The sequence below is a fragment of the Phragmites australis genome, chromosome 22 (assembly GCF_958298935.1).
Source record: "Phragmites australis chromosome 22, lpPhrAust1.1, whole genome shotgun sequence".
NCBI classification, from domain to species: domain Eukaryota; kingdom Viridiplantae; phylum Streptophyta; class Magnoliopsida; order Poales; family Poaceae; genus Phragmites; species Phragmites australis.
In genome coordinates, this window is record NC_084942.1 from 7,118,488 (window position 1) to 7,134,074 (window position 15,587).

At 43.2% G+C, this 15,587-nt stretch overlaps 1 protein-coding gene and 1 non-coding gene across 2 annotated transcripts; one reads left to right on the forward strand and one right to left on the reverse strand.

Moving 5' to 3' along the window:
- Window positions 1-8,547: 8,547 nt before the first annotated feature.
- On the reverse strand, window positions 8,548-8,687 carry LOC133905614 (small nucleolar RNA Z247). The gene has a single exon (XR_009907665.1). It is a non-coding gene; the product is annotated as a small nucleolar RNA Z247 (small nucleolar RNA).
- A 1,312-nt stretch (window positions 8,688-9,999) lies between these two features.
- On the forward strand, window positions 10,000-13,244 carry LOC133904881 (2-alkenal reductase (NADP(+)-dependent)-like). The gene is made up of 5 exons (XM_062346509.1): window positions 10,000-10,512; window positions 11,579-11,756; window positions 12,017-12,183; window positions 12,444-12,526; window positions 12,644-13,244. Exons 1-5 carry the CDS (start codon window positions 10,270-10,272, stop codon window positions 13,020-13,022), a joined length of 1,050 nt encoding a protein of 349 aa, XP_062202493.1. The 5' UTR covers window positions 10,000-10,269; the 3' UTR covers window positions 13,023-13,244.
- The last annotated feature ends 2,343 nt before the right edge of the window (window positions 13,245-15,587 follow it).

The following is a 15,587-nucleotide window of genomic DNA, read 5'->3' on the forward strand; positions in this document are numbered from 1 at the left end:
TTCCGATCACTGATGCTGGTGAGGATGGTCCGACCACTGATGCTCCGGAGGGTTGGACCATTGATTCTGCGCCGGATGGTCAGTCGTCCGAAGGACTGAGGCATGGCTGAGGTCCCAACAAGATGCCTAAAGGCCGGTTTGTCATCACGGAAGTCGATTCAGCAGGAGAGCCCATAAAGCCTCTACAAGTACTCGGGCCATTCAAGACAGCGTTCGAGTGTCTCGTAAGGGACCACGTCGCAATCACTTACAGAACTTGGAGAGGCAAACGAGGTGACAAGTCGGAGGTTCCCGATAAGATCAAGGATTTCATATGGGGCAAGTTGTCACAGAAGTTTGAGTACCCTGAAGGATGCAACATGGCCATAGCGATGCATCAGGCCCTAGTCATAATGGGAAGAATTTTCAAGAATTTTAAGGGTAAATTGTATAGAGGTTATCACTTGAAGGGTCGAACACTGGACTGGGATGATTATCTGATAGTGAAAGATTTTTGGAATGATTTTGTGGGGTACAGGGATTCGGAGGAAGCAAAAACGATAAGTGAAGCAAACAAGACTAACTATACCCCCACAGAACCGGCTCGCGTGGGTACGTTAGGAAACTTGACCAGTGGGAGAAGATCGAAGAAGACATAACTAAAAGCGCTGTCACACCAGCCACGTCTGAGTTGATTCCTCGAGCGAAGAACTACCTATATGGGAGAGGGGTGACTCTTGTGCCTGATGGAACCTTATGGTTCAAAAGCGAACGAGAACTGGAAGTCACGCAGAAGATTAGAGATGCCCACGCCCAGTGCTCCCAGGCCTCCTTCCGGGCAGATAGGGAGAACGACGAGCTAACACTGACACTGGGAAACAAGGAGCACACCGATCGCACACGCGGCAAGGGTTTGAGGCCTTGGAAGGTCGGATTCAAGGAAAATGCCGACACTTACAAGAAACGAAGAAAACAAAATGTTTTAGAAATAATGACCATGCTAAAAGAACAACTTGTAGAGGAGAGATGGACGACAGACGCGAAAACAGAAGTAGCTATGCAGCAAGCCAAGCATCAAATAAGGCAGGAGATGTTAGCCGTCACAGAGAACGTTTTGGTGCCGAGCCCTGGTGGTCCCCGGAGCAGCTGCGCATCCACGGGGCTTCCAGGAGAAGCCTCAATCCGTCACCCCATGGACAACATCACAAAAAGCACACCATGCAAGCTTGTCGTGCCAGTCTTAGGTGTTCCCACCACGATGGCTAGGGGTCTGACTGAGCAATGGGTGGAAGGGACCCTCTTCAACGGTAGTCTAATACCACAGGGATACGCCAGGGTACATGTGAAGATTGTAATACAGAAGTACCATAAAAGCAAGCTAGATTACCCTGGAGAGGTGGGGGAAATGAGGCTCTCGAAAAACATAGGCCATTACGTCCTGTGGCGCAAGCGCGGTATTATGTTTGGCGAAGACACAGATGAGTCAGGGTCTAGTTCGGAGCCGTCGGATGCACCTAGAGGAACTATGCCTCTGCCTTCAACTCCACAACCACTCATAGGATCTACGCCTCCTCCTTCGCCTCCACAGCCACTCAGAGGATCTACGCCTCCATCGCTTTTGCCTCCCCAACCACTCAGAGGACCTCCGCCTCCTCCGCCTTTGCCTCCAGCCACCAAGAACATCTCCAACCCCTTCGTCGCCACCGCCTTTCCCGCTGCAGAAGCCGGTAGCACCTGCAAAACCTCAAAAGTCGATGTCATCTCAGAAATCGACTTCGTCACAGCAACAAGAAGCAGCTAAGAAGCAGCAATCAGCATCTAAGAAGCCGGCATCTCCTCTGCCTTATGAAAGAATTGAGGAGGAAACCAAAAGAATAGTGCATGACGAAGTCACTGCACACTTCAAACGTAAGGAGCCAGAGAAGATTCCTATGGATCCAGCAATGGTCAGTAAGTTTCTTGACTCTTTGATGAGAAGACCTGGGCCTCCACCGCAAAAATCTAACTACGCGCGCATCATGGGTAAAAGGCAGTTAAAGAAGACGTCGATCGATAAGGTAAAAAAACAACAGGAAGAATTAGAAAGAAACTTCCTACTGTCGTCTGGATTGACAAAAGAAGCGCTTTATGACGAGTCCAAGGCTGAAACGGGAAAAATTGTATGGAAATTTAAGCTTGGCGAACCAATGGTCGAGCACCTCTTGGAGCTAACAACCCAAATGCGGAGATTCCATGCCTGGTACTTGGAACAGTCGAAGGCCGGTAGATGTATGTTCGCGTACAAATACAGACATTGTGATTTCCTCCATGGGGATGGCGAAGACTGGATTCATTTCGATGAAATGTATCAATTGTACCACCAAGACGCCCTCAGTGTTCAAATCATGAGTTTGTGTACTCTGTAAGTGTCTTACATGTATAATTCACAGTATATATTCTTGTGCCATTAGACTGAATGTCTTAACTTCTTGTGTATATAGAATGAAGATACATACATGCGGTCAAAAGGGAATCACTCATGTAGCATTCCTCGACCCAATGAAGATAAACCAGACGACGGTCGCCACCAATCCACAGGCAACCGAGGATTATGCACTTGAAGCTATTCAAACGCACCAATTAAAGCGATACATACTTCTACCTTGCAACTTTGGGTACATGTTTTCCTCCATATTTGTACTACTCTTTTTTACCATCACGACGTTAGGACTTACGACTAATTAACTACGGTGACATATGTGTAGATTTCACTGGGCCCTCTTTGTCATCCAGACTGACTACAGCTATATCATTGTCCTCGACAGAAAAAGAAATCCAGCCACCGAATACCAACCCGTCATAGACTTGCTACAACGGTAAATTAATTATTTCATTAACGCTCTAGTAAACTTGGAATTGATTGAATCTAAGTCTAGTTACAGTCAATAATCACACTCGTACAGAGTGTACACGCGCTACGCCAAGAGGAAAGGACATCACTTTCCATTCCGGAAGGAATGAAGAATCGTAACAGACTTTCCTTGTAGGCTTCAGACCCAGGGCAACAATTTATGTGGCTACTATGTATGTGATTTCATGGATGGATGGATCGAAAGCAATTATAGTCAAATAGAAAAAAGCTGAGGTAAGTGGTATAGATATAGATGTTCAATTTTCAGTTCCTACTAGTGTTCAAATAGATTGATTTCTTCAATTCTGGTACTTGCAGGACCTCCAGCTGGAAACAGGTATCCTCACGCCGCGGAGAATCAACGCAATTCAGGAACAACTTTGCGGGTTCATCAATGACGAAATCATTCCAAAGTTGGGGTGGTACCATGTTCCCAAATGGTGTATTGACGGATCCGGCCCTTCAAAAGACCCGTGGAGTTCGTTACCTGATTCTTCAAAAGGCAAAAAACGTAGTTCAGGGTCCTTGGTCAATAAGAACAATTGAATGACACCGTTTCTTATCCTTTTCTTGTATACTTCTGTTAATTATGAACTATTATTGCAAACTATTATTAGTTATGATCTATAGTCAATGACATATGAAATAACATGGTTACGTATGCATGAATGAGATGAGATGAGAATGAATTATGTATGTGTGTGATACATTATGTGTTGAGATTATTATATGTGCATATGCTTTATGTGACATTTGCAATGACTATATTTGGGGGGATGGTCTATCAATGCCGGCTCAACATAAAAAACCGGCACTGATATGTATAATATCAGTGCCGGCTTTTACTAAGAACCGGCACTGATATTCTATGTATCAGTGCCGGTTTTTATTCTTCAGCCGGCACTGATAATCACTGATAGTCCATGACTATCAGTGCCGAGTAATCAGTGCCGGTTAAAAAATCGTCACTGGTGGAGTTTTTGAACCGGCACTGATAACTATTTCTGTTGTAGTGATTGTAGGGCATTTTGGTCTACGAAGGCAAGGGTTTTCTCCAACATCATGTGGTGAATGCATATTCCTTGTTGGATTTGCAGAGTAGTATACGTAGTATGTGTTTCTTTTTGAATGGATGCAAAGAACATTATGCTATTTCAGTGGATATGCATCCGGCATAACTGTTTCCTTCTCTTTGCTCGGTTGCATAATGTATTTTCTGTAACTATATCTATATGTGCTACAACTCTGTTGATTCAGGCGTGCCTGGCCTTACTGCATACGCTGGATTGTTTGAGGTGGCCAAGGCTAAGAAAGGCGACTAAGTCTTCGTCTCAGCGGCGTCGGGCGCCGTTGGTTAGATTGTTGGGTAGCTTGCCAAGATCACAGGCTGCTATGTGGATGGCAGTGCCGGTTCTGATGAGAAGGTACGAGTAAAAGCTGAATTTTCTTTTGTCATTGCTAAGATCATGAAAATTCTGTGCCTTCTACCTTTTGTCATTACATATAAGCATTTGTCATACTGTTACCTTGAATGTAGATGATCAATTATCCCAAAAGGAACTCATCCGATAAATCTGTCGCTCATTAACAGGGTATTCTTGGGGTGGTAGAGACCGGGAACAAATGGTTTAGGAGAGAATGAAAATCCAATTGCTGCCCTTAGCCTTATGATAGCGGACAAGATTAAACATTGAAGTGGTCATTCAAAATATTATAGCATAATATGCGAGAACACAGAAAGGTTAAAGAAACTATAAAAAAAAAGGTTAAAGAAAAACTTGTTTATCAATACCAAAAAATCACATATGAATTATCACAGCAAGCTTCCGATCATTGGTTCATTATTCTTGTATTTTACAATGTGTTGTAAAACACTAATTACATCAATTGACAGCACATCTAATACCAAATGATGCATTGTGCCTTGTGTGGCCCCACCGACAAGCTGCTAGACGGTAACAATAAGCGCTAAAACTCAAGAGTCTGTTGACTCCATTCATACACACACACTACCACCAGCGATCCTGCAATCTAGGCACTAACAAGATCATGCAAACGGTAGTGCTAACTGCCTAGACTAATTCATTCTTCAACAGCCTCTCTCAATCTTAACCACGAGTTTTATTCAGGTTAAGATTGTCACACGTCTTCATTAGTTGACACGCCGCCAAGGATTTGGTAAAAACATCACCTACTTGATCCTTGCTGGAGATGAACCGTATGTCCAATGCCTTTTGCGCCACGTGCTCTCGCACAAAATGGAAGTCGACTTCAATATGTTTGGTGCGAGCATGGAACACCAGGTTAGCAGACAGATAAGTTGCGCCCAAATTGTCACACCAGAGACTCGGTGATCTTGTTTGATAGATCCCAAGTTCAGCATGGAGTGACTGAATCCATATAATCTCGGTGGTAGCATTTGCCAGAGCCTTGTACTCCGATTCGGTGCTAGATCTTGACACAATATTTTGTTTCTTAGAGCTCCAACATATGATATTGCTGCCGAAATAAATAGCAAACCTGCTTGTTGATCGCCTGTCATCAGGGCGCCTCACCCAATCAGTGTCAGAGAAGGCACTGATCAACTCTGAGTGTGATTTGTTGATAGAAAGACCTATTGTCGGGATGGCATGAATATATCAAATAATGTGTTTCACTGCTCCCCAATGAACTTCTGTCAGATTAGCGAGATATTGACACACTCGGTTGACTAAAAAAACTATGTCAAGCCTTGTGAGAGTAAGATATTGCAGAGCACAGACAACACTTCGATACCTTAGCATCTGTCACAGACAGAGATTGCCACTCTATTTTTGTCAGCTTCTCTAAAGTTTACATCGATCCATATGTGCTTTCTTCAATAGATCGGCAACATATTTGGATCGAGTGAGCAAGAGACTTGTGTGTGTTTGCTGCACCTCAATCCCAAGAAAATAGTGGAGATCTCCAAGATCTTTGGTAGCAAAATCTGTCTGAAGCTGACAAAGAAGGTTTGGAACTACTTGAACAGACGAGCTTGCAACAATGATATTATTGACATAGATAAGCACACACATGGTGACTTCTGCATTCTTGAGAATGAATAAAGATGTATCGACTTGAGATAGTTTAAACCCCAGAACTTGTAATTTGGAACTGAGTCAAGTGTACCATGCTCGAGATACCTGTTTGAGCCCATACAATGCCTTTTTCATCCGACAGATATGGTTCTAAAATTGTGGATTCTCGTATCCTGGATGTTGTTTCATGTAGACTTCTTCATCCAAAATTCCATGAAGAAAGGTATTTTGGACATCCAGCTACCTTAAACTCCATCCTCGAGACACAGCTAGAGATAGAACCAGTCGAATAGTTGCATGTTTAATCACTAGACTGAAGGTGTCTTCATAATCTATACCTTGCCTTTGTTTCAATCCCTTACTAACAGAGCTTTGTACCTATCAATTGACCCATTTGCTCTTCTTTTGAGTTTAAAAATTCATTTGCAGTCTATAAGGCTCATACTTCGTTGAGGCAAGACTAATTCCCATGTATCATTTCTGATTAGAGCTTGAAACTCATCATCCATAGCTTTCTTCCACTGCACATGCCGAAGAGCTTCTTTGTAATCACATGGCTCTGTTGTGACTGCACCTACATATCTCATAGTACCATCAGAGAATTGCCCTAGTCTTGTAATGTTGTCTCGAAGCCGAGTGTGCATGGGATCCAGAGAGGTAGCAGCAGCAGGAACTGTCACATGTTCAGAGTTACTTTCATCAGCTGAACCTTGTGATTGATTTGAGGAGCCACCACTAGAGGTATGTGCAAAAGCAATGTTAGCAGATAAAAAAACCACAGGACTATCTGCAGATGCTATTAGTGTAGCCTCATTCACTGACCTTGGTGAATTTGTGACACTGTCGACAACAGTTGGACCTGCTACAGTATTCTGCAAGATAGATTCAAGTGAAACAACAGAAGCAGGCATAAGATCATTATTCAACTGGTTAGTCTGAGATTCATAACCCTCAAAGGAACTAGGTGAGATGGGATTGAGCAGGATTTGAGACACAGAATGAATAAAGCCTGAATTTGGAGACATTTTAGTGAATGGGAAGACTATCTCATCAAATTTGACATCCTGAGAGATGTACACACGGCCTGATTTGGGATCAAGGCACTTCTAGCCTTTGTCCAGTGTGCTATATCCTATGAAAACACATTGGATGGAGCGAAATTGAAGCTTATATCGATTGTATGAACGCAGGTTAGGCCAGCAAGTGCATCTGACGACTTTCAGAAAGGAGTAAGAGGGCTTGGAGCCGAAAAGCTTTTCAGCGGGGGTTTTGGATTGAATGACTTTGCTGGGTAGTCTATTGATGAGAAAGCAAACTTTCTAAAATGCCTCATCCCAAAATTTGACAGGCATGCTAGCATGAGCAAGGAGGGACAGACCGACTTCAACGATATGTCGATGCTTCCTTTAAGCGGCTCCATTTTGTTGGTGAGTGTGAGGAACATGAGACTCAGTGTGATATAGTAGTTTGGGTGAAGATTGAGTGAAGTTTCTGATACTCACCGCCCCCCCCCCCCCCCCCCCAATTTGACTGCACACATAGGATCTTAGCACCAAGAATTCGTTCAACGTTCACTTGGAATTGAAGAAAAACTTTAGCAACATCAGACTTTCTCTTACGAAGGTACAACCAAATGAATTTGCTAAAATCATCAATGAAACTTACATAATATTGATATCCTCCTACATATGTGTTTGCAGGCCCCCACACATCAGAATACACAAGTTCAAGAGGAGTGGAGGAAACATTATTGGACAGAGAGAAAGGCAATTGACAGCTTTTGGCTAACTGACATGCATCACACACTGGTACATGTTTATTGATACTAGAACAAGAAATTTTATTGAATTAGATGACTTGTTGAACAATTGAAGTGGATGGATGGCCCAGTCGACAATGCCATTGTTCTGGTGTGACAGCAGTACTGAGAAAGGTGCATCCAGACAAGGCACGGCAACCAGGTGGAAGTGAGTAGAGTCCTCCTCTACATTGGCTGTGAAGAAGAGTCTTTCTCGTGGCTCGATCCTTCACAAGATAATAGTTGGGACGGAATTCAAAAAGAACATCATTGTCAGTACTAAAGCGATGAACAGATAGAAGGTTTTTAGTGGCATGTGGTACATGTAGAATATCATTCAGATAGAGATCGCGATGAGGGGTATTAATCTTAGAATGACCAATGTGGGAGATGATCATACCTCCCCTATTTGTTGCATGGACCTAATCTTTTCCATTATACCTTTCATGGATTGTCAGTCGGTCCAGATCATTTGTGATGTGATCAGTTGCCCCGGTATCGGTGTACCAGATGGTGTCAAGGTTGTAGGCCAGCATGGTCACCGATGAACTTGTTGCTCTCTTGTCTTCAGGATGGTAAGAATGATCAAACCTATACCAACATTTGAGAGCAGTGGGGCCAATCTTACCATAGACTTGACATGTAGGCTTTGCTACCAGAGCTGATGCTGTTGTTGTTGGAGGCAGAAGAATTGTGGCCTTAGCGTTCATGACCGTCACTGCAGCCACGGCCACAACCTCAGCGTCCACCTTCTCCTCTGTCGCGTGTAGCAGAATTCATCGAGGAGCCAATTGGCATCCTAGAGTTATGCTCTAGCCGCATCTCAAAGGTGAGAAGATGAGCATAAATTTCGGTCGAGGCTGAGTGGATCCGATCTGGTTGTGAGGTAGGTCACAATGGGATCGTACTCAGAGTCAAGCCCAGTGAAGAGGTATGAAAGAACTTCATCATCTTGCAGAGGTTGGCTAGCAGCAGCTAGAGAATCAACAAGTTCTTTCACCTTATGATAGTAATCAGACATTGATTGATCCTTCTTTTGTATCGATACCACTTGACGCCGGATCTGTATAATTTTTGCTTGGGATTGGGATGCAAACATGCGCTCTAGCGCAATCCACACTTCATGGGATGCAGATAAGAACAACACTTGTGATAAAATTTCAGAGGATAGGGATGACAGAAGTACACTGAGCACCGCTTGGTCTTGGAGGATCCATGCTTGGTACGCCGGATTTGGCCTGAGTGAGGTCCTGGCGTTTTCACTAGCCCCTTTGGTGACAGAGATTAGGGGTGGAAATGGATGGCAGGAAATCCGAATTATCCGATTCCGTATCCGTTAAAGTACGAATATGGATATCCGTATCCATATTTGTTTCTGAAATGGATACTAAAATGGATATATCCGAATTCGTTTTCGAGATTCGGATTCAAATGTGGATCTCCGAATTCGAGATATATCCGATTCGTATCCGTATCCGCCAACCAAAGAACCAAATTTTGCTAAAGTTTTAGAAATTTCAGATATGAACGAAATTCCAACCCAATCAAATTGGAACAAATTTCAGTCAAATTTGATCAAAAATTTAAATTTCCAACATGAATTTTGAACAAAATTTCTAAAATTCCGGCCCAATCAAATTAGAACAAATTTCAATCGAATTTTATCAAATTTCAGTCAAATTTTTCAAAAATTTAAATTTCCGACCTGAATTTTGAAGATCGAGTAGATATCCGAATGTGGATTCGTATTCGAACTATCCGATTCGTATTCATATTTGAGGATATCCGGATCCGTATTCGTATTCGAATTAAAATATGATAAATCATATTATCCGAATTCGATTCCATACGTATCAATCCGTTTCCATCCCTAACAGAGATCATCCTGGAAGGTACATCGGAGGAGCCTTCGATGAGCCCCAGCAGCTGCTGACTTCGTAGGAAGGGTAGCATTTGAGCCTTCCAGAGAAGATGATTGTCATGGTTCAGTTTGATGGTGACGAGCTGACCGAACAAACCGTGGGAAGAATGCCAGTGGAGGTGGAGTTGATCATGGTGGTGGAGATACTCGAACTGGAGTTATTGTTGGACATTGGCTCTGATGCCGTGTTGAAACTAATGATAAACGAATGGATCAATTCCACACACCAAACCAGTGCGGGAGTCTGTTTTCATTTCTACAGAGAGTTCAGTTACTGGACGATAACAGTAAGCGCTAAAACACACGCGCTACCACCCGTGATCCTACAATCTAGGCACTAACAAGATCCTGCAAACGGTAGTGCTAACAGCTTAAACTTATTCATTCTTCAACAATCACCCACTTGGATTCAAAATATTTTAGGACTGGTACCAGCAAAGGAAATCGTTGCTCAGCCACACGGCCACACTCGCACCCATCCGAGGGGCAGGCCCGGGGGGAGACGCGACAACCACCACCACAAGGCATTGTCGACTGGACGGGGGCGCTCGTCGACTCCAGTCCAAACCCCACTCGTTCACCCATCCGTCGCACAAGACAAGGAGACCAGGGAGAGAGAGCCATGGCGTCGGTGGCGCACGGGGAGGAAGTGCCGAACCGGCGGGTGATCCTGAAGCGCTACGTGACGGGGTTCCCCACGGAGGACGACATGGAGGTGGTCTCCGGCACCGCGCGGCTGGCCGTGCCGCCCGGGTCGGCGGCCGTGGTGCTCAAGAACCTCTACGTGTCGTGCGACCCCTACATGCGCAACCGCATGACCAAGCACGAGACGCCCAGCTACGTCCCCGACTTCGTCCCGGGGGAGGTAACCACTAATTTACAAATAGCAATCAAATAGTCCAGCGCGTTGTTGTTGTATAAAAAAATCGAATCTTTTTGTTTATTCTTGCTGGTCATCTGTGTTGAGGTCTTTATATATTTGTAGTATTTGACTCTGTCCATGGTGCCATCTGTGTTTGCAGTATCTTTTCTAGTTGACACGCATCGATCGATTGCGCTTAGATTTTGAAGAATTAAGCTTTGTCTTACGGGGAGCAGAGTAGAACACAAGGTCTCTTTGGGTTGTAGGATTATCAAAGGATCCAATTTCAATGGAGTAGGGTGCAAATTAATTAACCTAAGGGTATCTACCGATACTTTTTAGTTCAACCAATAATACTACTTTTCTCAAATTGAGTCATTGTTTTAGAAAAATAATACAAAAAGATTCGGTGAGTACCTTTAGGTTCACCAATTTATACCTCTACAATGGAATGCTTTCTTACGCCCAAGACTGCATTAGATTTAGACCATGTCAAATAATTCCTATGTTGTGGCCAAAAATTGGAATAGACCTCTTTCAAATTCATGTGGTTTTCTATTCTAAGGGATAAAAGAACCATGTCACTCCTAGGTTCAACTATGTTTTCCTCTTCATCCAAAATGCGCTATAGTTATTAACTTCGACGGGAAGTACTAGATATGGTTAAATCTGGCGTATGAGATTGAATCTTGTTGATTTCCGACAAGGTGAATTTGCCCAGAAGTACTAGATATGGTCAAATATGGCATCTGAAATTGAATCTTGTTGATCTCGGACAAGGTAAGTTCACCATAGCTGAACGATGGAATTGGACTATTGTCAAATTCGAGTGTGCCAACCTATGCCTTGATTTACAATTCGGGTGAAAATGAAGAATTCAGTGTACTGTGCAACAGCAAGTGTTGGACAAAGCATAAGTTGCTGCGTGGTTTATTCTTCTGAACAGTGAAGTTTACTGTACTCTGTTCAGCTTGTGCACTGGATCTGGGTCCCATTTTCTTCCATTTACCGCTATTTTTTCAATCTGGGGACCTTACAGCTCTGCTATACCCCTGTACAAACCTTGCAGGTTTTGGTTAACTTTGGCGTGAGCAGGGTGGTAGCATCTGGGCACCCGGATTTTAAGGTCGGCGATCTTGTGTGGGGGATCACCGGGTGGGAGGAGTACACTCTCATACCTAACCCAGAGTCTTTCTTCAAGATCAATCATCCTGAATTGCCTCTGTCGTACTACACAGGTGTTCTTGGTGAGTTCTTTGTTAGTAGAATATTAGCACTTCATTTCTTGTAACCAAAATGCCAATCCCTCAAAACCTTCCTTCACAATAAACAATGTCTTTTTCTTCTTTCCACTCAGAAAAAAGAATGTTTTGAGTTGTTTTTTCATTGGCTTCTACTGAAAAAAAAAATCTTACCTAGTTCCCCTGAAAACAAAAAACTCTTAAATCCGTCATTCTTACACGGTACAAATTTGTTTTCTAACTACGCTACAATCTCCATCATCCAGGCATGACGGGCATTACTGCTTGGGCTGGATTTTTTGATGTGGGCAAGCCTAAGAAAGGCGATTATGTCTTCGTCTCAGCGGCGTCGGGTGCCGTTGGTCAGATTGTTGGGCAGCTTGCTAAGCTCACGGGTTGCTACGTGGTTGGCAGTGCTGGTTCTGACCAGAAGGTTACTCATCTCCCTTTGCCTTCTTCTAACGATTTTTTGTTCTCTAGTTCATGTACTACTATTTTTCTGAAGCTCATCTTCTGCCTACTGTAACTGTCGTCTCATTTATTTGATGTCCTAATCACTGGTAGATCATTCAGTCCAATTGTAACTACTACATCATCTGTTAATTTTTTCTTAACTAGCACTAAATGAATAAAGTGCTGGTCAGGGAAAACTACCTAACCGATGAATTATATGAAAACTTATGCCTTCTCCAGGTCAGCCTTCTGAAAACCAAGTTCGGCTTCGACGAAGCTTTCAACTACAAGAAGGAGCAGGACCTGAATGGCGCCTTGAAGAGGTTTGTGATTCGCATCCCGTTCTGTCCAACCTAAAGATGAATATCAACAATACGAACTGTCATTCTCCAAACGCAGCTGAATTTCACAACCTTGCTGCTGTGCTGCTCGTTGCTCAGGTACTTCCCCCATGGCATCGACATCTACTTCGAGAACGTGGGCGGCCCGACGCTGGACGCCGTGCTGCTCAACATGCGCAACCACGGGCGGATCCCCATGTGCGGGATGATCTCAGAGTACAACCAGGAGCAGCCGGAGGGCCAGCGCAACCTGTTCCAGCTCGTCGCCAAGCGCGTGCGCATGGAGGGGTTCATGGTCTTCGACTACTTCGGCCAGTACCGCAAGTTCGAGGAGGAGATGGTGGGGCACCTGAAGGAGCGGAAGATCGCCTACGTGGAGGACGTTGTGGAGGGGCTCGAGAAGGCGCCGGCAGCGCTCATCGGGCTCTTCTACGGGCGCAATGTCGGCAAGCAGCTGGTGGCTATCGCGACGGAGTGAGTGCTGGCAATCCACGTGTTTGGTGAGCGCAGAGTATCTATCTGCTGATAAATAACGTGTTTGGTGTGCGCGGACGTCTCTGCTGCTTAAACGTCCAAGAGTTCACATGGACGTTTTCTATTTTTGGCTTCTTAAAATGCTGTGTTTTTGCTTTTCTTGAAAAACTATTTTTGGATTTTAGTTGTTGAATTTTATAATAAATTTTTAATTTCTCAGCATAAATACTTCTAAAAAAAATACTTTCAACTAGATTCTCAGCTTCTAATTCATTTTCTCGTAACAAACCACTTTTCAGCAAACATATTTATTTTACCTTCTAACTTTTGGACTTCTGACAGAAACCAAAAATAATCTGAAACAAACTCTTAGTTTCAGATTTTTTTTCCGTACAAGTAACGGATGTGAAAGGTTTCAATCTCGTGTCGCCTGTCAATTTCGTAGTTTCATCAACCTCTGGGTTGTACACAGTTCATGTTGATAATGAAACCTGGAATTTCTTTTTTACAATTAAAAGTAACTCGCGTGAAAGTCATCTGCGACTTAGAATCTGCTAATCTCAAAGTGACCTATTCCGATTCTTTGGATAAAAGATTCAACGGTTTGTCACACACTTGAGGAAGAACGATCGATTTTAGACTGGGAAGGGACAATTGAGATTGGGATTAGAATTAAAAAGGAATACACCTCTCTACCTCTCAACTATTCATCTTCACTCGTCACAAACGTGAGCTACTTTCCTACCAGCCATTCTGTTGGGCTGTATTGGGGGTTCGGCTTGCGTCGACGGAGCTCACGTCGAGGCTCAGCTGCGCTGATAGTAGGAACTTATATATATATATATATATTTCTTAAATAAAAAATTATAAAATAAGATGGCCGTTTTAAAATATTACACATCTAGACTAATATCGTTTGTTGAAAAGACAACATGTGCCTATCGCCATTATGACGAGTGACAAGTTAAAAAATAAAAATATAACATTCTAATACTTCAAAAATTAAAACACAATAGAAATAGTCATGAATTTTTTTGAAAACAATGTATGGTGGAGAGGATGCTATAAAGTAGCTCTCTAAATTTTTTTAACAATTACTTATATAATAAAAAACAAAAAAGATAAATTTCTCATTGCATCCATCATATTTTTATTTGAAAATTTTTGGAGTGTTAGATCATAATATCTTCTACACCACCAAATATTTTCAAAAAAAATTATAACAATTTTGATAGTGTTTTGAATTTTAAGATTATTGGAACATAACATTTTTTTTAGAGCAATGGAAAGGCGACATGTCCTTGCCGCCAGATGTGCGATTTTTAAAAACGGCGATCTATTTTTTATAATTTTTTAATTTAAAAAATATAAAAATAAGAAAATTCCTGGCAGTTGTGGTACCAATAATTAAGACGGGCTGTGACACGGTTCAGATCAACCCCGGCTCTCACCCCTCTGCTAAACCTAACTCTTCTATAGGTTTTGTGAGATTTAAGTCCGCTCAGATCTAGCAAATCTCTAAATTATAGCGGAACTTGTTGGATGGACATTTTCCCTTCTCCAAACCAGCTATATATTTTGTGTATTGATGCCATTCCTTTGATCTGTTACTCACCTTTGGATTACGCATTCTATATGGGACAGATGAAATTCCTTTTGATTGTTTAATTCGCCATGTTCATTAATAATACGACTACCGTTGATGAGAAAAATGAAGAATTTGCACTGAAGCCATCCTCATTTAGGGAAAAAAAAAATAAGAGGAGGGAAATTGTCTGGGAGGAACAGGTGCCACCAAGAATCGATTGAGATGCATAAGAACAGGTGCCAACCAAGAAACGATATCTAGAAGAATCTTGTGTTGTTCCAGTCTGTTCAGTGGCCTTCTCCACGTTTTCCATCCACGCAACAACGCTGCCTTCCTGTGCAATGCAAAACACGCTACGGTCCCAAGACAGCTGTGCTGCAGCGTCTGCCAAACCCCACCCATGTGTCGACATCTACTTTGAGAACGTGGGCGGTACGATGCTGGATGCGGTGCTGCTCAACATGCCTGTCTACAGCCGGGTCGCTGGGTAAGAGGGCGGATCTAGCATTATAGAAGTGGAGCACTTCTTATTTTTACTTAGCTCTAGTATTACTATAGCTAGTAGGGTTCTGTTCAATTTCTGGGTTGGGTCTGCTGCTGTCCTAATGATCTTGCAGTGCAACCTAGAGCAAACGGAAGGGGTGTGCAGCCTCTTTTGACTGGTGTCCAAGCGCATGCACATGGAGGGGTTTATGGTCTCCGACTACTACGACGGGTACCGCAAGTTCTAGGAAGAGATGGTGGGGTACCTTAAGGAGGGGAAGATCAGCTACGTCGAGGATGTTGTTGATGGGCTAGAGAAGGCACCGGTGGCACCCACTGGGCTCTTCACTAGGCGCAACGTCGGCAAGCAGCTGGTCGTCGTCGTGCGTGAGTGATGGCGCCTGATGTAAACGATGCGTTTGGTCTACTGCTGGCTCAATGCCTTAACAGATGGGGTAGAGATTAGTGTTTTACTAAAGAAACTATTTTTAAGACGAT